Source organism: Pimephales promelas, chromosome 22 (genome assembly GCF_988280905.1).
Source record: "Pimephales promelas chromosome 22, fPimPro1.hap1.1, whole genome shotgun sequence".
Classification (NCBI taxonomy): Eukaryota; Metazoa; Chordata; class Actinopteri; order Cypriniformes; family Leuciscidae; genus Pimephales; species Pimephales promelas.
Genome location: NC_142790.1, coordinates 10,569,635 through 10,589,614, shown reverse-complemented (window position 1 = coordinate 10,589,614; position 19,980 = coordinate 10,569,635). Strand labels below are relative to the sequence as shown.

The window sequence follows — 19,980 nt, the reverse complement described above, 5'->3', positions numbered from 1 at the left end:
TAAAAAGCCACCATGTGCCAATTGAGCTTCCACAATTAACAGATTAGGGTGATAAAGAGGTGCATGACTGCGAGGCAGGGCTGCCCCCCTAGGCCTCAGGGCACCATGGGTAGGGAGTGGGCCGCTCTCCTGATGAGGGGGCCAGATAATCTCCTCTCTCGCTTTCCATCCATTCTTAGCCTCTCCCCCCCTCACAACCTTGTGCCCTGAAGCACCTCTGCAAATACCTGCTCAATATTCAAGCAAAAAGTGTGTTCAGGGCAAGTGGCACGTCTGCAAAGGAGAGATACAAAAGCCGGGCGGAAACAAAAAAGTGTGACATCTGCTAAAATGATTGCGAGTAAATATGTTTGACAATTATTGTTTACAGTGACAGTGGTAACAGTTCACGAGATCCAACCACATTTCTGTTTGCATTGAGGCAGATGGGCCTACAGCGATTCATTAGCAGCCTGTCAAAAGCTTCATTCCCAACTTACTTTTATTGTGTGGATCTGTTCAACAGTGGGAGGAAGCCGCTTATTTGGCATAATGATCACAATGAATTTGCCAGTTCTAAATCACTTGCTTTTCTGTCATTCTTTTTGCCGTCCTTTTTCGATATTTCAATTTTCTCTTTTCTTTCCCGCTCTACTGTAGTCAACTGAAAATGTTTACCCTTCAGTGATGGTTCCTTGATTTTGTGTCTTTGGGCCGTAAGTTGCGTTTGTGTTACTGAAGGATGACTTTAACCTTTGAGAATACTTGGAGAGGGAAACAGCCGTGATGATATCCCGCGGGAAGCAACGGAATCTTTCGGCAGCCAGAAGATTTTTCCAAAACCGTTCGTAATCAGCCATGGTTCTGGCTTCCAATGGAATGGTTAGACGCAAACCTCAGGGTCAAACCTCCTTTCTCTGGATAAACCTGCAAACAGTATTATGTTGGTCTGTGATCATTTTCTTGCCTATATCCCTTCACACTGTCTACAGGGGCAGGTGCGTGCAGTTATAGACATGCAAAGCGCATGGTTTGAATGTGGCACGCAAATATGCCTGGCGTAATCTGACACAAGAAGCTTTGTACACCGACAATATTTAGCCACCATCTTTAACACTGTGAAACAAGGACACAAATAGAGACTAATAAATGAGTCCCTCTCCCCTTGAGTCCCCATCACTGCTGATCTGATCCACTCAATCAAATGTGTTAAGTCATAATTAACCTCAGCTCCCGTTGCTCTAATTGAAGCCTATTAGATGGCACGTGATGCCGGCACAAACGGAGGAGGAGACCAACAGCCGTTGGATTGGTAAGCAAAGTACAGCGACACCTCACACAGTGAGCAACCAACACTTAATTATCAATGAGCATTTCTCAGCTCTCTACTCTTCTTTCGTTCTCTCTTTCTCTCTCTCTCCTGCTGCTATCGGGCCTCAGGCTCTACAAGTAATGGACTACTTTAATGAAACTTGTGTTAAACACAGTCAAGGATGAGATATTTATTGTGCATTTGACAATAAACATCAGTGAGGGAAGTGACAGTGTAACTGTCTTTGAAGCTGTTTAGTTATGTTTGCACGATCATCAATTCTTACATATGGTTGTTTCTATACCCAGTTAAGAGCCTGAAGTTGATCAAATGACAAATCACAAATACATTCGTTGAATCACGGCCTACAAGTTACCAAGCCTTCCCTTGCCATCTTTCTGATGAGATGATTGGTCATCAACAAGACTTAAACCAATATGATAATAAAATCTAAACCAAGCCCAAACATAACTGAAAGTATTAGTTGACAGAATATACTTTTTTGAACTCTCTTTTTCTGTGATTCTTTTATTCTTATCATTATAAGCTGTACAATTTTAGTGTGTCATGCAGCTAAGGTGATGCAGTAGTTTAGATGTGGGTTAAATGGGAATTGTTGGGAAACACCTTCACCTTCAGGATAGTTTCTTATGAGTGTTATCTGTTCATGCCCTAAAAGAATTCTGGCAAAATAGCAAGAATTAGGAGAAAGACGCTGACACATAAGATGAATTTGAAATCGCTTGCAATGTTATTGCCACAGTTCTGTTTGACCATGTTTCCTAGTTATCTGAGAAGGTCCCTACTCTTAGGAATCACCCCAAACCAAAATAAAATTGTAACCCTGATTGTGATCTCACATCTGTCTCATGCAATGGCCTTTTTTTTTTTTTTTTGGCTCGATTGTGGAACACCACAGGAGAAGTGATCAGTTGTGCTGCACGATGGAGCATTCAACCATTTCACCCTCATTGATAGGTCAACAACATTCCCGGAAGCGGAAGGTTTTTTTTTTAATAGGCTATAATAATAATACGTGCAAAAGAAAGAAAGTAAAAAAAAAAAAAAATGACATGCCTATGTTCTCTCCAAATGCTGCATGTCTGATAAAAGATGAAGAGAAAGAGGTCTTTTCAGGGTGCTGTAAACTCTCTGGACATATTTTATAATAACTTATTTTAAACCCTGGTGTTTTCTTGTAAAATTATTTTTGTCTTGCGAATCAGTGGGGATGAATGAACCACTTTCAAAAAATAATGGGAATTAAGCATTTCAAGTGTTGTTTTTTTTTTTATTTTAGAAGCGGGGTACTTGTATATAGTCCCACCACGAAGTGTGTTGACATAGGCTATATTCTTCTCTATTGCAACATTGTACAAAAAAATGAGACAACAGTCTGTTTCAGCATATTCTGGTTTACATTTTGATCATGACCTCTACAAACAGAATTATACAAATGAATCAGACATCATATTTACTTCACAATACACAATAATGTTAAAGCATGTTTTAAAATGCAATCTTCAAAGGGCTTTCGTCACAAACAACGCATAGCCTATTACAGGAAACGTCAAAATGGTGCCATCAATGGACAATGTTTGCACCTGGCATTAGTGTGCGTTTCTGACCATGAAACGGAATGACGCGATATACAGGTTTACACTAGCTTAAGCGAGATTTTGTCACTTTCGGAGGTGGTCGAAACAACTAAGGTCTGGATTGAATTGTAATTTTGGTAAAATTATAATTTACAGTTTTCAAAGAGGTGATGAAGTCGAAAAGGTTGGCTAATCTTGAATTTGACTAATTTGATAATTGGTCAAGTATGCCTGATTGTTTCTACTCAATTGTCTGGAGAAATGTAAAAGGTTGCTCTTCTCAATTTTAGCCAAAAATAAATTGTTCTTAAAGAAAAAAAAAAATAGAAATTAGACCATGTAATCTATAAATACATAATGAACTATTTGTTATAACAAAATGTCACCAAATAACCTAATTTAAGATTCGCATTTGTGCATTGGCTACACTCCGTGATGTTTGTATAAATAAATATATCCGGTAGAGGTGCAATATGCCAAACTAGGGTAGGAGTGTTCTGTGTATTGTGGGGTGGGGGGGGGGGGGGGGGGGGATGAAGAGAGCAACACAAGTGATCTGGCGAGCCCGTGTGTGTTTAAGTCGTTTATCAGGGTCGGGCACTGGTGCTGCCTGCAGCTATGAGTCGCCTGAAGGAAGATTCAGACCATCATCATCAAACTTCATCATAACAGCACAGCTGCGCTCTGATGGAACAGATAGAGCCACATGAAATAGTGTTCTTCTTTAGTGTGAAATTATCACGTCTATTAATTCAGTCTCTCTCTCTCTCTCTCTCTCTCTCTCTCTCTCTCTCTCTCTCTCTCTCTCTCTCTCTCTCTCTCTCTCTCTCTCTCTCTCTCTCTCTCTCTCTCTCTCTCTCTCTCTCTCTCTCTCTCTCTCTCTCTCTCTCTCTCTCTCTCTCTCTCACCTATCCGTGAAAACATGCGATTCCCAAGCAAATGGACCGTTGTAGTTACCTTTTTCATCATTTATTCTCAGAAAAAAAAATGGTAAGACAGAGTATGAAAAATAAAAATTAGCCTAATTGAAAAAAAACAACACAGCGTAGCCTAAGCTACAAAAAATCATTAGCCAGGCCTATGTGCAGACAGTAAACATTATACATATATATTCGTATTGTTTAGCAGGCTTAGTAGCCCACACATATGTAATGCAGGTAAAACTCAAAGTAGCCTAGCCTAAAAACTGAGTAATCGATTGATTAATTTTAGAATTAGAATCGACAAGGAAGCGTGTAGATTTTTGACAGTTAACCCAGTCTTACTTTTCTTTTTTCTTTTTTTTTTCTTTTTTCTTTTTTTTTTTCTAAACTATGTTAAGACTTTTTGTCTAAAAGTTGACATCTCTTTATCGGGAACATTTATTTTATAATCACTCGCATTTTTTGGCCACTGTATAGCCCACTGCATGGCCACTGTATTGCCCCTGACCTTCAGGCTAAGCCCTTGGAACTTTTGATAGTAGTTTTAAACGTGTCCTTATTTTGACGGTCAACATTCGATTTCTGAAGAACAATATTGCATTGACATGAGATTATTTACTCAGTCAGGAAAATTCACGACAGAGGGGATTACTTATTTGGTGCCAACTGCCAGTTTTATGCCATTTTATTCAGTTAGTTAAAAATGTAGGCTATGTTGGCCAATGTCCTCGTTTGTTCAATGTAAAACATTTCGTTCAACTAAATGTGTTTATATCTAAAATAAATATTTCATTCGAGTCAATAATTCATTTAGTGCCTATAATAGCTATATAATTAAAGGGTCAAATCAAGTAGCCAACAATACAGCAGGCTGATAGTGTCGGCATTTGTCACAAGATTTGGCTTTTGATAATTTCACAGTTATTTGATCATTTGACACGTTGATGAAATTGACCCCGTAAGGCATCACTTTGACAGAATATAGCCGGATGAGCCACGCTATGAAAACAACTCTAACCAACAAGGAAATGCAAACAAGCATATGAATAATAAGATAAAATAATGAGACTGCAGGTCCCTTCATACGCAATGTAGCCTACATGTTCTTGGTGGAGCGTGAAGCGGTTTGTTAAATGTTCACATCATTGGCGAGGTTCTGAGGTTTGATAAAAAGAGACAGCCCTCAAAAGCAGTTGATTGAAATGGCGTGTGCCTGGCTGACGGGAGCCAGAGCGGGACAAAGCCATGCGAAAGCAATGCACTCCAGCAATTATTCCTGCACGCTGAATTTGGATTAGTGCAATGGAAAGAAGCATATGTTTGGCCCGCGGCGACAATCCCCCCGGCTGACTTCAGAGAATGAGAGGAGAGAGAGGGAGGCAGAAACTAGAATATCAACTATTTGTATGAAAAGGGCGAAACATAACTGTCGTGGATGCTTTATTTTGGGATGCGAATACTGTGTAAAGACCTTGGATGGAGGAGGTCAGAACTATGATTCAGGTTTTTATGAATGAAGAAAATACAGAAGCACATGGCACTGAATCGATGAGTTCCTAAGCTACACAGCACGATTAGGCTAAACATTTCTTTTTCTTTTTTTTTCAACTGCCATATTTGCGCATTTTTTTATCTTCTGCTTCACCCTTCATTTTTATTTACTTAGCTTTTATTTTCAATTTCCTTCACTCATAAGTTTAAACATTATGTCTTACAGATCAGACGGCCAAAAAAAAAAATATATATAGCCTATATATATATATATATATATATATATATATATATATATATATATATATATCTGACGATTCTTGGAACATCAAGTAAAATAACCATACCATAGCATATAAGTCAACTTAGTATAGTTCGTTTCCGAACCTATTTTAAGAGTGTATATTTTATTTCTGTTCTGTAAGTACTCCACACCCTTTGGCAATATAGTGTAAATGTTAACAATCAAGCAATGAAGCGCTGACTCTGAGAGGGAGAGGGGTGGGGTGGGGGTTGTCTTGTAGAAGAGGTCTTGTAGAAGAGACCTTATTTAAACGCAACATTTCTGCATTCATAGAGGTGTCCCCTTATTTACAATAATCTGTTTATTCAAAGGCACTTAATGTTATCTAATCGATTACCTTATGTCCCAAGTAATAATGGGTGATTTGATGAAGCTTCTGACCTCTTTTGACATTATTGGGGCCCACTCTGTTTAGTCGGGAAGGGTCATTTGAGGGGGTGATGAAGTTACGAGTCCAGCGCAATTAACCATTTTGCGCTTCATTGACAAGTAGAATCACGTCATTCGATTGCGGACTTGTGTTATTTGTCATGGCGCTTGTGTTTTTTGGTTTTCTAAAGCATCCCTCTACTGCGTGAGACAACATAGATTATAATAAGTCAAAATAAAGCTTGTTTGAATCATTGCCGTCATCACCTTTGATGTTTGATTTGTTTCATCATGTATGTTTCTTGTATAAGCAGTGACAATTTTATAGACTGCTTTGTATCCTCCATTTAATTTTATTAACGAAGGGGGAAAATATTACGGCGCGTTGAGTGTATTATTTATAAAATAATATCAATTAAAAAAATTACAAAATGCTCGATATGCTTGAGTTTGTTTCGCTTTATTCGTTATTCCACAACAGAGCATAATATCAAGTGATATGAATAAATGCCGGGTTTACTGATGCAAACCACTCAATATTACGTAAACTTTAAGTCCAGAGGTGCTGAACCAAGGCCAAAATTTTATTCAGTATAAAGGAGTTTGTCTCCCCAGCACGTGCGAAATTACTGCAAAAAAGGCTATCAGTAGATGCGTTGGATGTTACGAATATGACAATCAATGAATATGTTAAAAAAAAAGAAAAAAGAAAAAAAGTTATAAATGCACAACTGCATGAATAACATCAAACATATATACCCCAAGATGAACGCGTATTTACAAAGAGACACTGTGTATTCATCAATGGTTTAACATCTAAACCGTGATCGGGTTGGTCTACCAATGTGCAACATATGTGACTGTCTTGCATCTAGATAAGACTATATGAGCACATTTGAACCTGCCTCTGGATAAAGATTTGAAGAGAGGGAGGCACGATTTTAACACGCTCACTCAATGGTCATTTGTTGAGGGGTTTTTTAGGTTTAGAAAATATTTAGACTAAAAGGAGTATTGTTATGCACATTTCAAGACTGTAACTAGATTTTCACGATTAGCCTATCACAGGATGCCCACAAAAAGTTATACCTTATTAGTTCGTGGCTTTCGTTTGTTCTGAGATTGTTAAGGCAAGTTCATAACAAGAGTTAAAATCAAATCCTAACGCGCCTGCGTAAATATGTCAATCCCAAACCCTCCTCTACCAGCCCGATCTCATGAAAGTTCGTGTCTATGGCACGAATGTCATGCCTCTACTGAAACACGTGAATAAAAGACTGTCTGTGTGTGTGTGTGTGTGCGTGTGTGTGTGTGTGTGTGTGTGTGTGTGTGTGTGTGTGTGTGTGTGTGTGTGTGTGTGTGTGTGTGTGTGTGTGTGTGTGTGAGAGAGAGAGAGAGAGAGAGAGAGAGAGAGAGAGAGAGAGAGAGAGAGAGAGAGAGAGAGAGAGAGAGAGAGAGAACTCTTATACATGTCTGTACATTCTATTATATTATTTAATCGACATAATCATTCAACAAATAAATTATTATTTTGGGGAAAATTACACAAAACGACACATTTTATTTACTAAAAACAAATTATATGTAATTGATATAGCTGGTGCGGGAGGTTATGTAATGAACCGAATTCAGCTGTGTTGGTATAGCAGTAAACTCCAATTTCACTAGCCTACTCTGTGTTTTATTAACACAGTCTCATCCCAAGAAGTCATATAACTGACGTATTGGGACGTCTTTTGACCATACGTCAACATCCGCCTTTTTAGGGTATCCTTAAACGTCGGTTACATGACGATCCCGGGCCGTCATACAACTGACGCTTGCGCTGGTTTTATATTTTCATTTTGCTGCAAGGCATTATTGTGTTCAACTAGTTCAACTAAAACGAAACGGGTAAAAAAATTGTAAATTACAAAGCTCACCATTTCAACTGACTAGGTCTCTTTGTTGACGTATAGGCTAGCATGCGATGTATCATGTTTTATATATAATTATAGGCTAAATTAATGCGAAATAACGCTCATGCTTATGTGGTAGCCATACAAATGCTTTCTTTTCTTTGAAAAAAAAAATCGTTGGGCCTTTAATATATTTAATCAATGACATTAGCGTTAATGACACATATTCACGTGAAGGAATTCCTAATTCCGATGAATACGATTTAACATGATTGCGATTTCCCTTAAAATGACTATTCATGTGTTTTTTTTTTCCTGCGCCTGAACAGGAGGAGCAGCCGGGTATCCTTTCTGGGAGAGCTATTGTGCCCGAGGTTAGAATCCCACACACAATCTGAGAAGCAGCCAACAAAAACAGTCTTGACAGACAATGCCTCGCTTCACCTGCTGCTGCACTGTGCATTGCAATTATGCCAAGGACATGTACAGTTAAGCTTCGTTCATGTTATTTGAAAACAACTGCATCTGAGTCGATCAGACCGTCCGAGCACAGAAAGAAAAATGCAGGTTTTTATATATATATATATATATATTTTTATTATTATTAAACAAATAGCCACTAAGGTGAATTTGTGCCGGCAGTTCTTTCCTCAGTGCCATGACAGACGTCTTCAGTACATGACCGGAATACAGCGAATCCAGCAAGCCCCAATGGAGATTGATTCCCGGGTGCTATCAATAAACAATAAAACTCTATTTGAATCTGAGTTATGCACAAAAATAATCATGCGTGTTCTGGCAGGACACTGTGCAAATAGCCTACCCAATGACTCAACGAAATTGGACGAGTTAAATTATGACATCGACACTGCTTTTCGTTTTAACGCCGAAGTGCCTTGCCTACAATTTCGTTAAAACGATCAGTAAACTGATATCAGCAAACCATGGATTTGCATTATAAAAACATAGAAATTGATCATAGCATAGCTGACAGTGTATTAGGAAAAATACGGTGCACTGCGTCTACAAATAAAGTCATGGAAATGGCGACTGCACTAACCTTCAGCAGGATTCTTCATCTGACTGATTTAAAGAGCGCTCTAGCTCGAGGGCTAAATCTACACACATTCACTTCAAACACGAAAGAGAATTCATTGTTTTTGAGTCATTTGGCTTGGCAAAAAAGCTCCCTGCCATATTTGAATGGTCCTGTACTCTGAACTAAGAGTTGAAAGTAAGTTTTTTTTTTATTATTATACTTGAGGGAAACAATGGGTTCAACTGCTTATTGCATGGAGCAATCGTCAAGGGAGAGTTAAACTCAATTACAGTAACTGTGCTGAATAGAAGAGAGAGAGGGGGGGAGAAAGAGGAATACATCGCAGCAAGCAGTGAATAAAAAGTAATGAATAAAAATCGACATGAAGCGTATCAAATATTTATTTTTTTCTGGGCAACAAAGAACTATAATACATTGACAGGCATGGGAGCTATTGCCAGCACAGGTTTATACAATACAGATAAAACCGCCTCCAATTTAGACAGTGGACACACAAGATATCAGATGGTCCCAAATGTTGAATTTATTCGAAAGAAAAAAAAAGAATTCATAAGACAATATCCATTTATTGCTCTTGTGGTGCTTTGAGGGAAGAACAAGAGGTGATTGGCACAACACATAAAAAGCTCGTATAAAAACAAGAAGATAGAAACACAAAACTAGCATCGGGGTCTCTGCAATAACCTTTTTCGATCTAAAACTGAATGGCATAAGGATAATATATAGAGAAATGGATGTTTATTTCTTTTCGATTTGTTCACTTGCTTCAATGTCGCCTCAACATGCTACAAGAGGGCTGAATTGAAATATCCCAGAGAAGAATACCCCAAACTTCTGTTTTCTAAGAACCATAAAACCACATGAAGAACTAAGCGAATATTTAAACCCACTAAAACAGGAGGCACCAGATAAATAAAAAAAGAAGTTTGAACAGACGTACCATATTTACAATTCCCATTAAATTACACATAAATAAATATATACATACTTGAACACAGATTCCCTCATATAACCGTGAATCGTGTTAAATTCAAAGTTCAAGTTGGTCGCTTGGTTGAGAGAAAAGTCAGTTCTTGAAGTCATGGCATGGAGCTGTAGATTTTTTTTTTTCAAGTTTATTATTCACAATACTGATAGAAAATCTTCCTCTTTCAGCTTCTTGTTGTCACATGGCTACAATCGTAAATGGGGATACTGAGGGAAAGCGCTGAATTTCAGTCCGTTGAACTCATACAAAGTGAGTTTTATTAAAAGTCCTGCTGTTGCAGATCTGTATTCCTCTCGTTGACACACTGCTTTATTTTGATTGAGAGAAAGGCATTGTCCGCGAATCCCAAGATGAACTTCTTTTTTTTCCCCATTATTACTATTCAAAAAATCAAAAATATTTCAAAACGTGAAGATCGGGAGATGGTGTGTTCAATGTTTCATATTGATCACTAGTGTGTTTATGTATTTTATCATATATCAATTGGGATGTGGTAGTTTGACATCACTTTCTGTGCTTCTCGTCTTTGTCACCCGCTTTTGACCCCGTCTCATTGTGGCTGTTGGGATTGTTGTTCAGGTACATTTTGTCCATGGCTTTAATGGCCTCCGTCAGATAGTTCTGCAGCGCCGTGAGGGCCGCGCACATGGCTGGAGTCCCGAATCCGTGAGAAATAAGACTGAAGTGGGTCAAACAGCTCTGAATCCCGGGCTCGAGAATGGGCTGTGGACGTGAATTCCCCAAGGGCGAGCGGTCTTGGGAGAGCAGGTCCGTGAACTCTTTGCAGATTTGTCTAGAAGGAGACACAATGTAGGATGCGTGTCAGGATGAAGCTAATTACAGCTGAAGGTATGAAGTCAGAAATGTATTAGTAAGACTATGTGCTCCTTATGTGTCCCTTAATCAATGGCATACGTATTCCTTCTGACAGCAGCTCGTTGGGCAGTGTGGAATCAGAGCGATGGACAACTCAAGTTCAGTTTGAAAAGAGTGTCGCATATACGTCAGTAATATGTCAACCGGAGACGTGAGAATTGGATTATTAGGCTCCATGCCATCTAAAGAAGAGCGTCGCCTCTGTTGATATTTTTTTTTATTGTTATTCTTTGTTGTTTATATGTGGTTTTTATTTTATTTTATATTTTATTTTATTTTTTGATAGTTTGACTTTTTATTTATTTTCCCATTGGTAGAAAATCTATAAAACATTGTAAGGATGTAGCCTACATGTTGCGAATAGCTATTTGTGTATTTTACGAAATCACTCGGCCCTAAAAAGAAGACATTGAGCCCAGTCCTATTTATTAATATCTAACATACACAGATATTAGCAGCTTTGGGGTATCCATCAAAAAGGAAACTCCGACAAATACATCACGACAGTTAACGCGAAGAGACACAGTCCTAAACAGATAACTGCGCTTTGACATATGAATAGATAGAATAGCACTTACTTCGATGCCAATAACATGTTTTTTCTTTGGACTTGTTCATTTGGGTCTGAATGCTGTCGGTTCACGTATTCAGCTACCGCCTTGGCTGGAAACTCAGTCTCACATACATAACCAAAATCTCTGGCCAGATGCACAGCTTCACCTAGAAGAAAACGAAAGTCATTATGTATGTTACTGCAGTAAAACGTGGAGTAATGAACATTTTCATAATTGTCATCTAATTAACGTTCTCGTCCAATGACATGGACATCGCTCTCTATCAGTTGTGACATCATTAATGCACCCTTATTTTCCATTACCTAGACATTTGAATCGTGTCAAATACATGCGTCACCATGCACATTCCTTCTGAGATTAACAGAACAAGATAATAACTCTAAAAGATATTATGTCATTGATTCGTGAGCTTTTTTGTCAATAGCCTATTAGTAGGATGTTTTATAGCCTATACGAAATTCATTTCAAAAAGCTAAAAGTAAACCTCCTTCTTATACTTCAGGCCGTGTAAAATATGTTACTCCGACTAGGTCTGTGAGTTTGGTTGATTTTTTTTCTCTAAAGTCTTTGGTTTAATTTCCTGAAACAGTTGGAATTTTACTGCGAGCCTTCCTGTCATAAGCTAGAATCCGGAAGAACGCATGCGCCAATTAGCATCAAAGCTCAACTCTACTAAACTGCTTTCCATAAAATGGAGCAGATCATAAACAATAACAACACTTCAGAAAGCCAATGTCCTCCGACTAAATCAGCGTCTGCTTGCGTGTCCACCACCCCCACCCCACACCCTTATCTCGCAGGAATCATACATTTCTTCAGGCTCATTACCATACAAGACTAAATTTCAATGAAGCACGATGAATATTACATTCAGTCTTCAGCGGCAATGATTAACAGGAACCAATGAACCGTCTCCAGCTTTCACCTTTAAAACCCATGGCATACCAAATATCACTGCACGGAATAATCACCTCCAACTTTGCAAGCAAAATGGATTTATTCAACAGCAATGGCATCTTCGCAGTGCAACATAATTAACTCATTTATATTTTATAATAGGCTTTCAACCTACAGGTCAACTGCATCAAGCCGAAAATGATAAAATCCACTAATACTAATACTTTCGGCTGTAGTGCCTTATATCCAGCAACTGCACAAAACAAAGTGTCATAAAACAACACTGCTAACATGGCACAAAGTAGGCCCCAAAGACACCCGAATCCACACCATGTTTAAATTTAAAGACAAGTGGTCCTGTTGAAAGTGAGAGAGAGAGAGAGAGAGAGAGAGAGAGAGAGAGAGAGAGAGAGAGAGAGAGAGAGAGAGAGAGATTCCTGTCATCCCACAAAAAAATGTATTTCCGAATAATATCTCCTGATTCCGTTCTTATATCCTTCTTCATTGTTGCTGGCAAGACAAACTCTCTATTTCACGGATGAATGAAATGCTGATTTGGAATAAAAGCTGCATTAAGCACCTGCTTTATTAAAAATATATATTTATCAAGAAACTCACCTTCCACCAGTGACGTCAGGAGGGTAACGTTGGCTGCTTTGCGTCTCCCTGCTGGTAGATTTAATCCGATTTTATCTAGTTTTTCTCTTAAAGATCTTCCGCCATTTTTAGATTTGGCCCTTGAAATAAATGACAAGAAATAAATACATATATTATGTGTTTATTTAACTTGATCATAAAGGCCTATACTACATAATCATATCATTATTCACAGCTATATTTACGTATCATTCAAATTATCATTTATAATATTTCTATGCGTTTTAAGACTGGAACGCGCATGAACCTAAATAACTATAATAATGATAGCTTAATAATAATAATAGCCTTCATGTGTCGCCAAGAGCCCTGATAACAGCTCTTTGAGTAACTTTTTATGCTAAAAGCAAGACTTCTACTTTTAAACACTTTGTTTTAGGAACCTGCGATTGAATTTTCAAAATTAAAAATCTTCTTAAAATTACTGTAATCACGTGAGATTTAATTGGCACACTAAGGAAGTGTCCATTAAATTGTCTTAATTAATTGTCTGCATTAAAGACATGACTGCATGAGTTCATTGCAATTGGGTAGGCCAAAATATTTTGCCTATGTTGTGGTATGACTTCAAAAGACTGCCATCTATGAGTTTGGCGACGGAAAGCGCTTGATAATATATAATTACTGGTATATGCAATGGACGTCCAGCTCACCTCCTCAAGACCCCGCCGAGCAGGGAAGCGTTCAGGCACTCAGGCGGAGAAAGGCGTCTCTGCACCTCCGCTACTGTGACTTTGTACTTTGACGTTGAGCTGAGAAGAGACAGACGACCCGGAACCGAACAGAACACTTCGTTTGGGTTTACCACACCTCCGAAAAGCCCGTCTTTATTTATCGGTATGGCAGAGACATTGCTGTTGTTCTTGGATATGGAAACAGGACCTTGACAAAGAAAAAAAAAACATGATTCGGCCCCCCCATTCGAGACTACAGCACCAACCAAATGGAAAAAGATGAATTACTATGCAGCAGGCAGCCTTTGAGTAAGATTAGACATATGCGTTTATATGCACATCATCTCGCACGCCTATGTGGAATCAAAGGCAGTATGGTCTTATCAGAGAGGAAGGAAAATAGATACCACAGCAATAGCTTTTCATTCAGCTCATGAATGTAACTGCTGCATGCCCGAAGTAATAAAGTGGCCCAGCCATCAAAATATTTCATATTATATCACTATGGTGACTCCACACCAAGCTCGGTGAAAATGAGTTCAACATGCATGGCATTGCTTCAAATTTGACAATGTTTTGGACATCATTAAACAAACTGATTAACGAAATAAAAAAACAACTGTGGCATAATCCATGCAAATGGAACTTAAATCTCTTGTTACTATAACATATTTTATTATTATTATTATTATTATTATTATTATTATTATTATTATTATTATTATTATTATTATTATTATTATTATTATTATAAGGTTATTTAAATAATTATAATAATAATCCAATACCGATGCAATACATTACTTCCGACAAATAAAAATGGGTATTATTTCTCTTAATTCCAAATTAGTTTTAAACAGTCCCTAACCACGCCACACAGCGCCATGGACTGATACCCACAAATCCAAATAGGCTGCTCAGACTCACACACGAGCGCTTACAAATAAGTGTTCCGGCCTAAATCCTGCTTCAGCGCCCGTTGTTACTTTATGTGCTAGCCGGAAACAAAAGCACAGGCACTTTTGGATAGATCAGTAGTGACATTAATAGCTCAGGGGAGACTAATAGAGACAAGAGGCGTTAAACGAACTCGTGAGATCGCAATTATTACATGCGATGAGTATTTTTGTAGATTTATGCATGGTGCATCAAATTGAACACATCAAAGCTTTCACATTGTTAAAACGAACAAAATCATATCACTGCAACGAAAACAACTCGATTCAACATTCATTCTCCTGCAGCCCACACTGACCAAACTGCGATTATCCAAACGAAACAAAGAGGGACGTTATTGCAAAAATGAAAATGAAAATTTAGCCATTTGCAAAAATGACTAAACTGAAAATTATACAGCCGGCCTTTGTTTAATCTGTTTTAACAAAAACGTTTCATAAACGAAGCCTCTAACCAACACGAGTTTCTCGCGTCATCTTTGAATGAGACATTTAGGAAATTTCATTAAAGGCTACCATTTTTGACGTGACTAAGCTAAGCCAAGCACCATCCTAATAACAGAGACATAGTGTCCGCAATGGAACACTTTGTTAAAATGGTTTGTGCCTTATCGCCAGGCTATCTCAGGGCCTACAAATTAACCCGATCCGTCTCCCAGCAAGCACGGGTAGTCTTTACGAGCGGAGAGCTGCTAGTTGAACCACGTACGGTATTAGAGAGGAAATTGCTTACCTTTCTTGATTACAGTTTGGTCTGGGATGTGAATTCCTTGATCATCAACATGCTGCAAAGATCAAAACGCATATTAATAATGATCGAAAGTTTGAAATCATCTAGCTACTTGTACTTTTTTCTTTTTCTTTTTCTTTTTTTTTTTTTTTTTTTTTTTTGCAAACGAAAATAAATTCAGCCCAAGGAGAAAAAATGCAGAAACGCTTTACTTAGTAATGTCATAACTATGCACACTATAAACTGCATGTTTAAAGAAAGTAAGCCTATAGATCTTTGACCTATAAGTAGCCTATGTGGCATGCGCCACTTGAAATAATAAGTTGAAACGATGCTGTGTTATATCATAAAATGTAATAATAGCACATATATTTACTTAAATTTTATCTACCAAGAAAATGAACAAGAAAACATGCAGTTGCGGTGGAAGAGAGCATTTTGTCTAGCTCGATTCGTGAGATCTCTTCAGCAGGCACACTGCAATCAAATTACTTATGAAAAGGGGGGCAGCCAAGAATCACGTCCAAAAATGACAGACAATATTAATCAAAAAGCTCAGCACACCACTCACTTTGTGTTGCTGGGGTGAACAACAGTGAAGAGAAGAAATCCAGTAAATAATTAATGGAAAATGGGATTGTCTTTATATTATTTTTTAATTACTCGCGGTGTCGTTAAAAAATATAATTTTACATAAAAATGTAATTCATTTTCTAAATTGTTTCCTCACACATGGCATGTTCATCATAGGCTTTTAAGGCATATATATATATATATATATATATATATATATATATATATATATATATATATATATATATATATATCGAACTTAAATCACCATTACCTGCAAATACAGCTTAAATTTAAATAAAACATATTAGGCCTACATTCAAACACCATTTTAAAAAATCGTACATTATTTTACCAAGTTACAGTGACAAAAAAAAAAACGTTGTGTTAAACATTACCATAATATTTTCAATAAATCAGCTACTTTAAGAAGAACAACTTAAATATGTGACCCAGTGTTTGACTGCCCGACATTATTCTAGCACCATGCAGCAGCAAATTTGTATAATAGAGGTTGCATGTTACATTATAAGATTGCAGCTTTTCTCCTCACCTGGACATCTTCTAAAGAGTGAGGTATTCCATGGATAGGGATTGAATCCGTGAGTCCAGTATCAAGGCCGTGACCCGAGGGAAGTAGCACTTCTCTGCGGTACTCTCGGCACAGCTGATGCGGTAACCCACGGTGCTGGTGGAGCAGGCTGCTCTCCTGACTCTGCCGCTGGCCGGGCCAGCCCGGGTGCTGTGGCTGCGGCTGGGCGTGCAGAGAGTTGATGGAGTACGGGTCGTTAACATGAGAGTAAGGGTCCTGAGACTGCGGGTAGATGGGCTGGTAGGGTGGCGGAAAGTATGGCGGCTGGAAGTCTGAGTTAGGCGTGTGAGAGAGCGGAGGAGCGCTGGTGTACGGAGACTGGCCCACGCTTCCCAGCTGGGGTAACCGGGCTGTGCCATTGCTGGTCCCGTCATGGCGATCCTTGGGAGAGAGAGAACGATACAGTGCTATTTTAGTGCTGTTTTATTTGTTTTTTCTTTTCGTTTTATTTTTATTTTTATTTATTTATAAGGAGAGAAAAAAATAACCACAAGTGATTTGTTATCGCATTTAGGAAGTAATTTGTTATTTCCACAGAAAACCGATCAAGCTTTTGATTCGGTCAAGAACAACAATAACAAATACTACTACAAACACTACATTATAATTATAATTACAGCCCCACGACTATCATAATACATGTTATTCTACATTAAAATGAACATCAATAAATGGTTATTTATTTGGCAATTAAAATCCGACTGAGATGCAAAGAAATATAACCAGAGCTCACATCAAGTATAAAGTCTTTGTAATAGCATTTGATGCTACCAAGAACAGCTTGCATGATGGAACAGACAAAACGATAGGATTTAAAAACAAAAAACAAAAAACAAAAAAAAAAAATCGGAGAGTAAATGTTGAGCGCAGTCTTCAGATCTTTACTCCCGACAGTCACTCACCATCGCGGAAAAACTGTGCACTAACATCTGCGAAGATTCTCGAGGACTTCAAAAGGCAAGAATTTCAGAAGGACAAAACGAAAATGAACGTGCAAATTAAATCAAGCCAATAATAATTGTAGAGCGAGGTGGCGGTGGCCGGCGTTCAAATAAAGCAATAATCCATCACAATATGGGTAAATTCCCAATGTTCTTCATCTGCTCTTTAGATGCAATTCTTTTTCTCTAAAGTTTCTTAGATCCCCTTGGCGTCTCCCGGCTCTGTCAGTGAGCTGTTCCCTCGCTTGAGCTCATGTTAGCACAGATCTGCCTCTTCCCCTGCACTCCTAATAGTAGATATTCATGACTATTAATATTACACGAATACTTAATAAGAGAAGAATGGTCGGAAATCGAGCGTGAAGCGAGGAAGCAACTCAAGGCAGACTGCACTAAATGACGTCCATTGAATGAGGAATCAGTATATCTAATCAGAGATGAGGAGAGAGAGTGAGTGGGAGAGAGAGGGAGAGAGAGACAAAAAGAGGGACATTCTCCTGCGTCTGACGAATCAGAGAGAGGGGGGAACATTTTAAAAGGTTCGAGGGCAAGCAAAAGTGAAAGAAAGACAGAACGAGGGGGAAGAACACAAGGAAGGAAACAATGTGCACCTCTGATTCTGGTGAAAATCCAGCGAACGCAGAGTGCATCTGGCCTGGCATATTTTTACTGTTCACTGGATGCTCGTCTACCTCATTGTTTTTCACATTAGTCCTCATATGCTCGTTCTCCATGGCCCACTAGAATCCCTCACCAGGATTTTAACCACGGCCGAGACACATCAAAACACGAAGATGCAGCTTAAATCGCCGCGAGAGCAAATATTCAACAAACTTTACGCGTGTCAACTCATACACATTTTCGCATCATGCGCGATTATTATATAAACCGAATTTAATTATTATAAGCTACAATCAACTCGGTTCTATGCGCCGAAAGCAAGTAATAAAGACGCGGGGAGTGCAGAGGTTCTTTCCTGGTCATGGCGTGTGTGATTCTCCAGAAACGAGCGAAAACACGTTTTACTGGCTTCGCCACTCCAAAAACTACTCCCATACATTACTGCATCCACCACAAACACATCGTTTCAAATAAAAGAGGGAAAACATAAAATAAACTTAAAGAAAGAAAATAATAATAATTTAATTTAAGCACTGCAACATTTGATTTTTTGTTTTGTTTTTGCCAAACCTGTTTGGTACGTTTGTTTGCAAGTCTTTCCCCCCCCTTCATATACACACATTTCGATATTATGAATGAACCATTTTAATGATCCATTTTTGTACTATAGAAATTCTACTGGCAATAAATGGGTACTATGTTTCTTCTTATTATTATTATTTTTCTTCTTCTTATTATTATTATTATTATTATTATTATTGTTTTATTACTAGGTTGGAAAATAATTACATGTGTTCTGGATCATGCGGTATTTTATTAAGTGTTAAATAAAATGGAACACACAACAAGCCAGTTTTTTTCAAAAAAATAAATAAATAAATAAAACTAAGTGAAAAGTTAAACCGTTCAGAATTTTGCTAAATATCATGCAACATTTTGTATTAAAATCCTGGATAAGCCGCTTACCTCGCAGTCTTCATATTTAATATTATCAGTTAATTTCCAAAGCATTTTCATTGGTTGTGGAAAGAGTGAATTGCGTCTTCGCTTGAGTTTGACACAGTGCACAAGGCTCGAGCTGCGCGCTCAGATCTCCCTCTAATGGTGAAAGAGAGAGACTCGAGCGCTACTGTAATAACCCTCATTAGCATATCAAGAGACCAAAGCCAATGAATATACACAGGTAGAACCTGCAACGAGAATTCGAGTAAGAATACATTTACTGAGTTTCATGTGTATTTCAAAAGAGAACAGTAAATGCAAGGGTTGATATCACTGGTGAAGGAGGACTTCACCTTTTCATCTCTATTAATCATCCAATTGAATTCATTCAGAGTGGCATTAATAGGCCAATAATAACCTGAACCAAAAAAAAAATGTATCACAGATCAGATTCTTTGCATACACGCATTTTTCAAAAAAGTTTTAAGCGTTTGAATCTACAACTCAAGAGCAGCCTGTAATAAAATATATATTAAACAATGCTAAACTACTGCAGCTTGTGCTTCAGTGGGCAAACTCTGCTTCCAGTCGGACAATTGTAAACTGTTGTTTTAGTCCTATAGTGAGCCCGGGCCTGTAAAATACTCGCAACACTGTTATGCAAAGAAAAGGTCGATTCTTCAGTAGGCCTAGGTATACACCTATTTAGAACGTGTAACGGCGCAATTTGATAAATGTAAATAATTAACACAACAACATGGCTTGTTAAATGTGAATGAGGTCAGGGGACAGGTCGCCGACTCTAAGGCGTTGTCTCTCCCTTATCTCCATTACCATTTTTGGTGGGGTGAGTCCAGTTGTCATTAATGAGAGGCCGAAAGAAACTAAGACACAATGACGATTAAGAGAGGCAGAGAAACGCGCAATAGAAATGGATGGGTGTGCTGCTTTGTTGTTCGCTGCTTATTGATTAGGGATCCGCATCACTGAAACCAATCGCACAAAAGAAAAGCAAAACTAGTCT

General features: G+C 38.2%; 2 protein-coding genes across 5 annotated transcripts in view; both read right to left on the bottom strand.

The window, feature by feature from the left end:
- Positions 1–19,980, bottom strand: part of ofcc1 (orofacial cleft 1 candidate 1) — a 460,325-nt gene that overhangs the window by 359,678 nt on the left and 80,667 nt on the right. The gene's annotated exons all lie outside the window — the stretch shown is intronic.
- On the bottom strand, positions 9,297–19,072 carry tfap2a (transcription factor AP-2 alpha). Of its 3 annotated transcripts, none has more exons than XM_039666571.2 (7): positions 18,981–19,072; positions 16,414–16,833; positions 15,291–15,342; positions 13,581–13,809; positions 12,889–13,007; positions 11,377–11,518; positions 9,297–10,715 (listed from the first exon to the last, which is right to left on the bottom strand). In XM_039666571.2, the coding sequence occupies exons 1-7, from the start codon at positions 19,029–19,031 to the stop codon at positions 10,427–10,429; spliced, it is 1,302 nt and encodes a 433-aa protein (XP_039522505.1). In that variant the 5' UTR covers positions 19,032–19,072; the 3' UTR covers positions 9,297–10,426. The 3 variants fall into 3 exon arrangements, with proteins under 3 accessions (XP_039522505.1, XP_039522506.1, XP_039522504.1); XM_039666572.2 differs by lacking the exon at positions 18,981–19,072 and adding an exon at positions 17,355–17,841; XM_039666570.2 differs by lacking the exon at positions 18,981–19,072 and adding an exon at positions 17,186–17,346.

Excerpts from the sequence above, each read along its gene's own strand:
- tfap2a (XM_039666570.2), bottom strand. The coding sequence starts at position 17,239 with ATGCAAGCTGTTCTTGGTAGCATCAAATGCTATTACAAAGACTTTATA. Across the intron at positions 16,834-17,185 it reads ACAAAGACTTTATACTTGAT|GATCGCCATGACGGGACCAG; the intron begins GTGAGCTCTGGT and ends CTCTCTCCCAAG. Across the intron at positions 11,519-12,888 it reads CCTGACGTCACTGGTGGAAG|GTGAAGCTGTGCATCTGGCC; the intron begins GTGAGTTTCTTG and ends GTTTTCTTCTAG.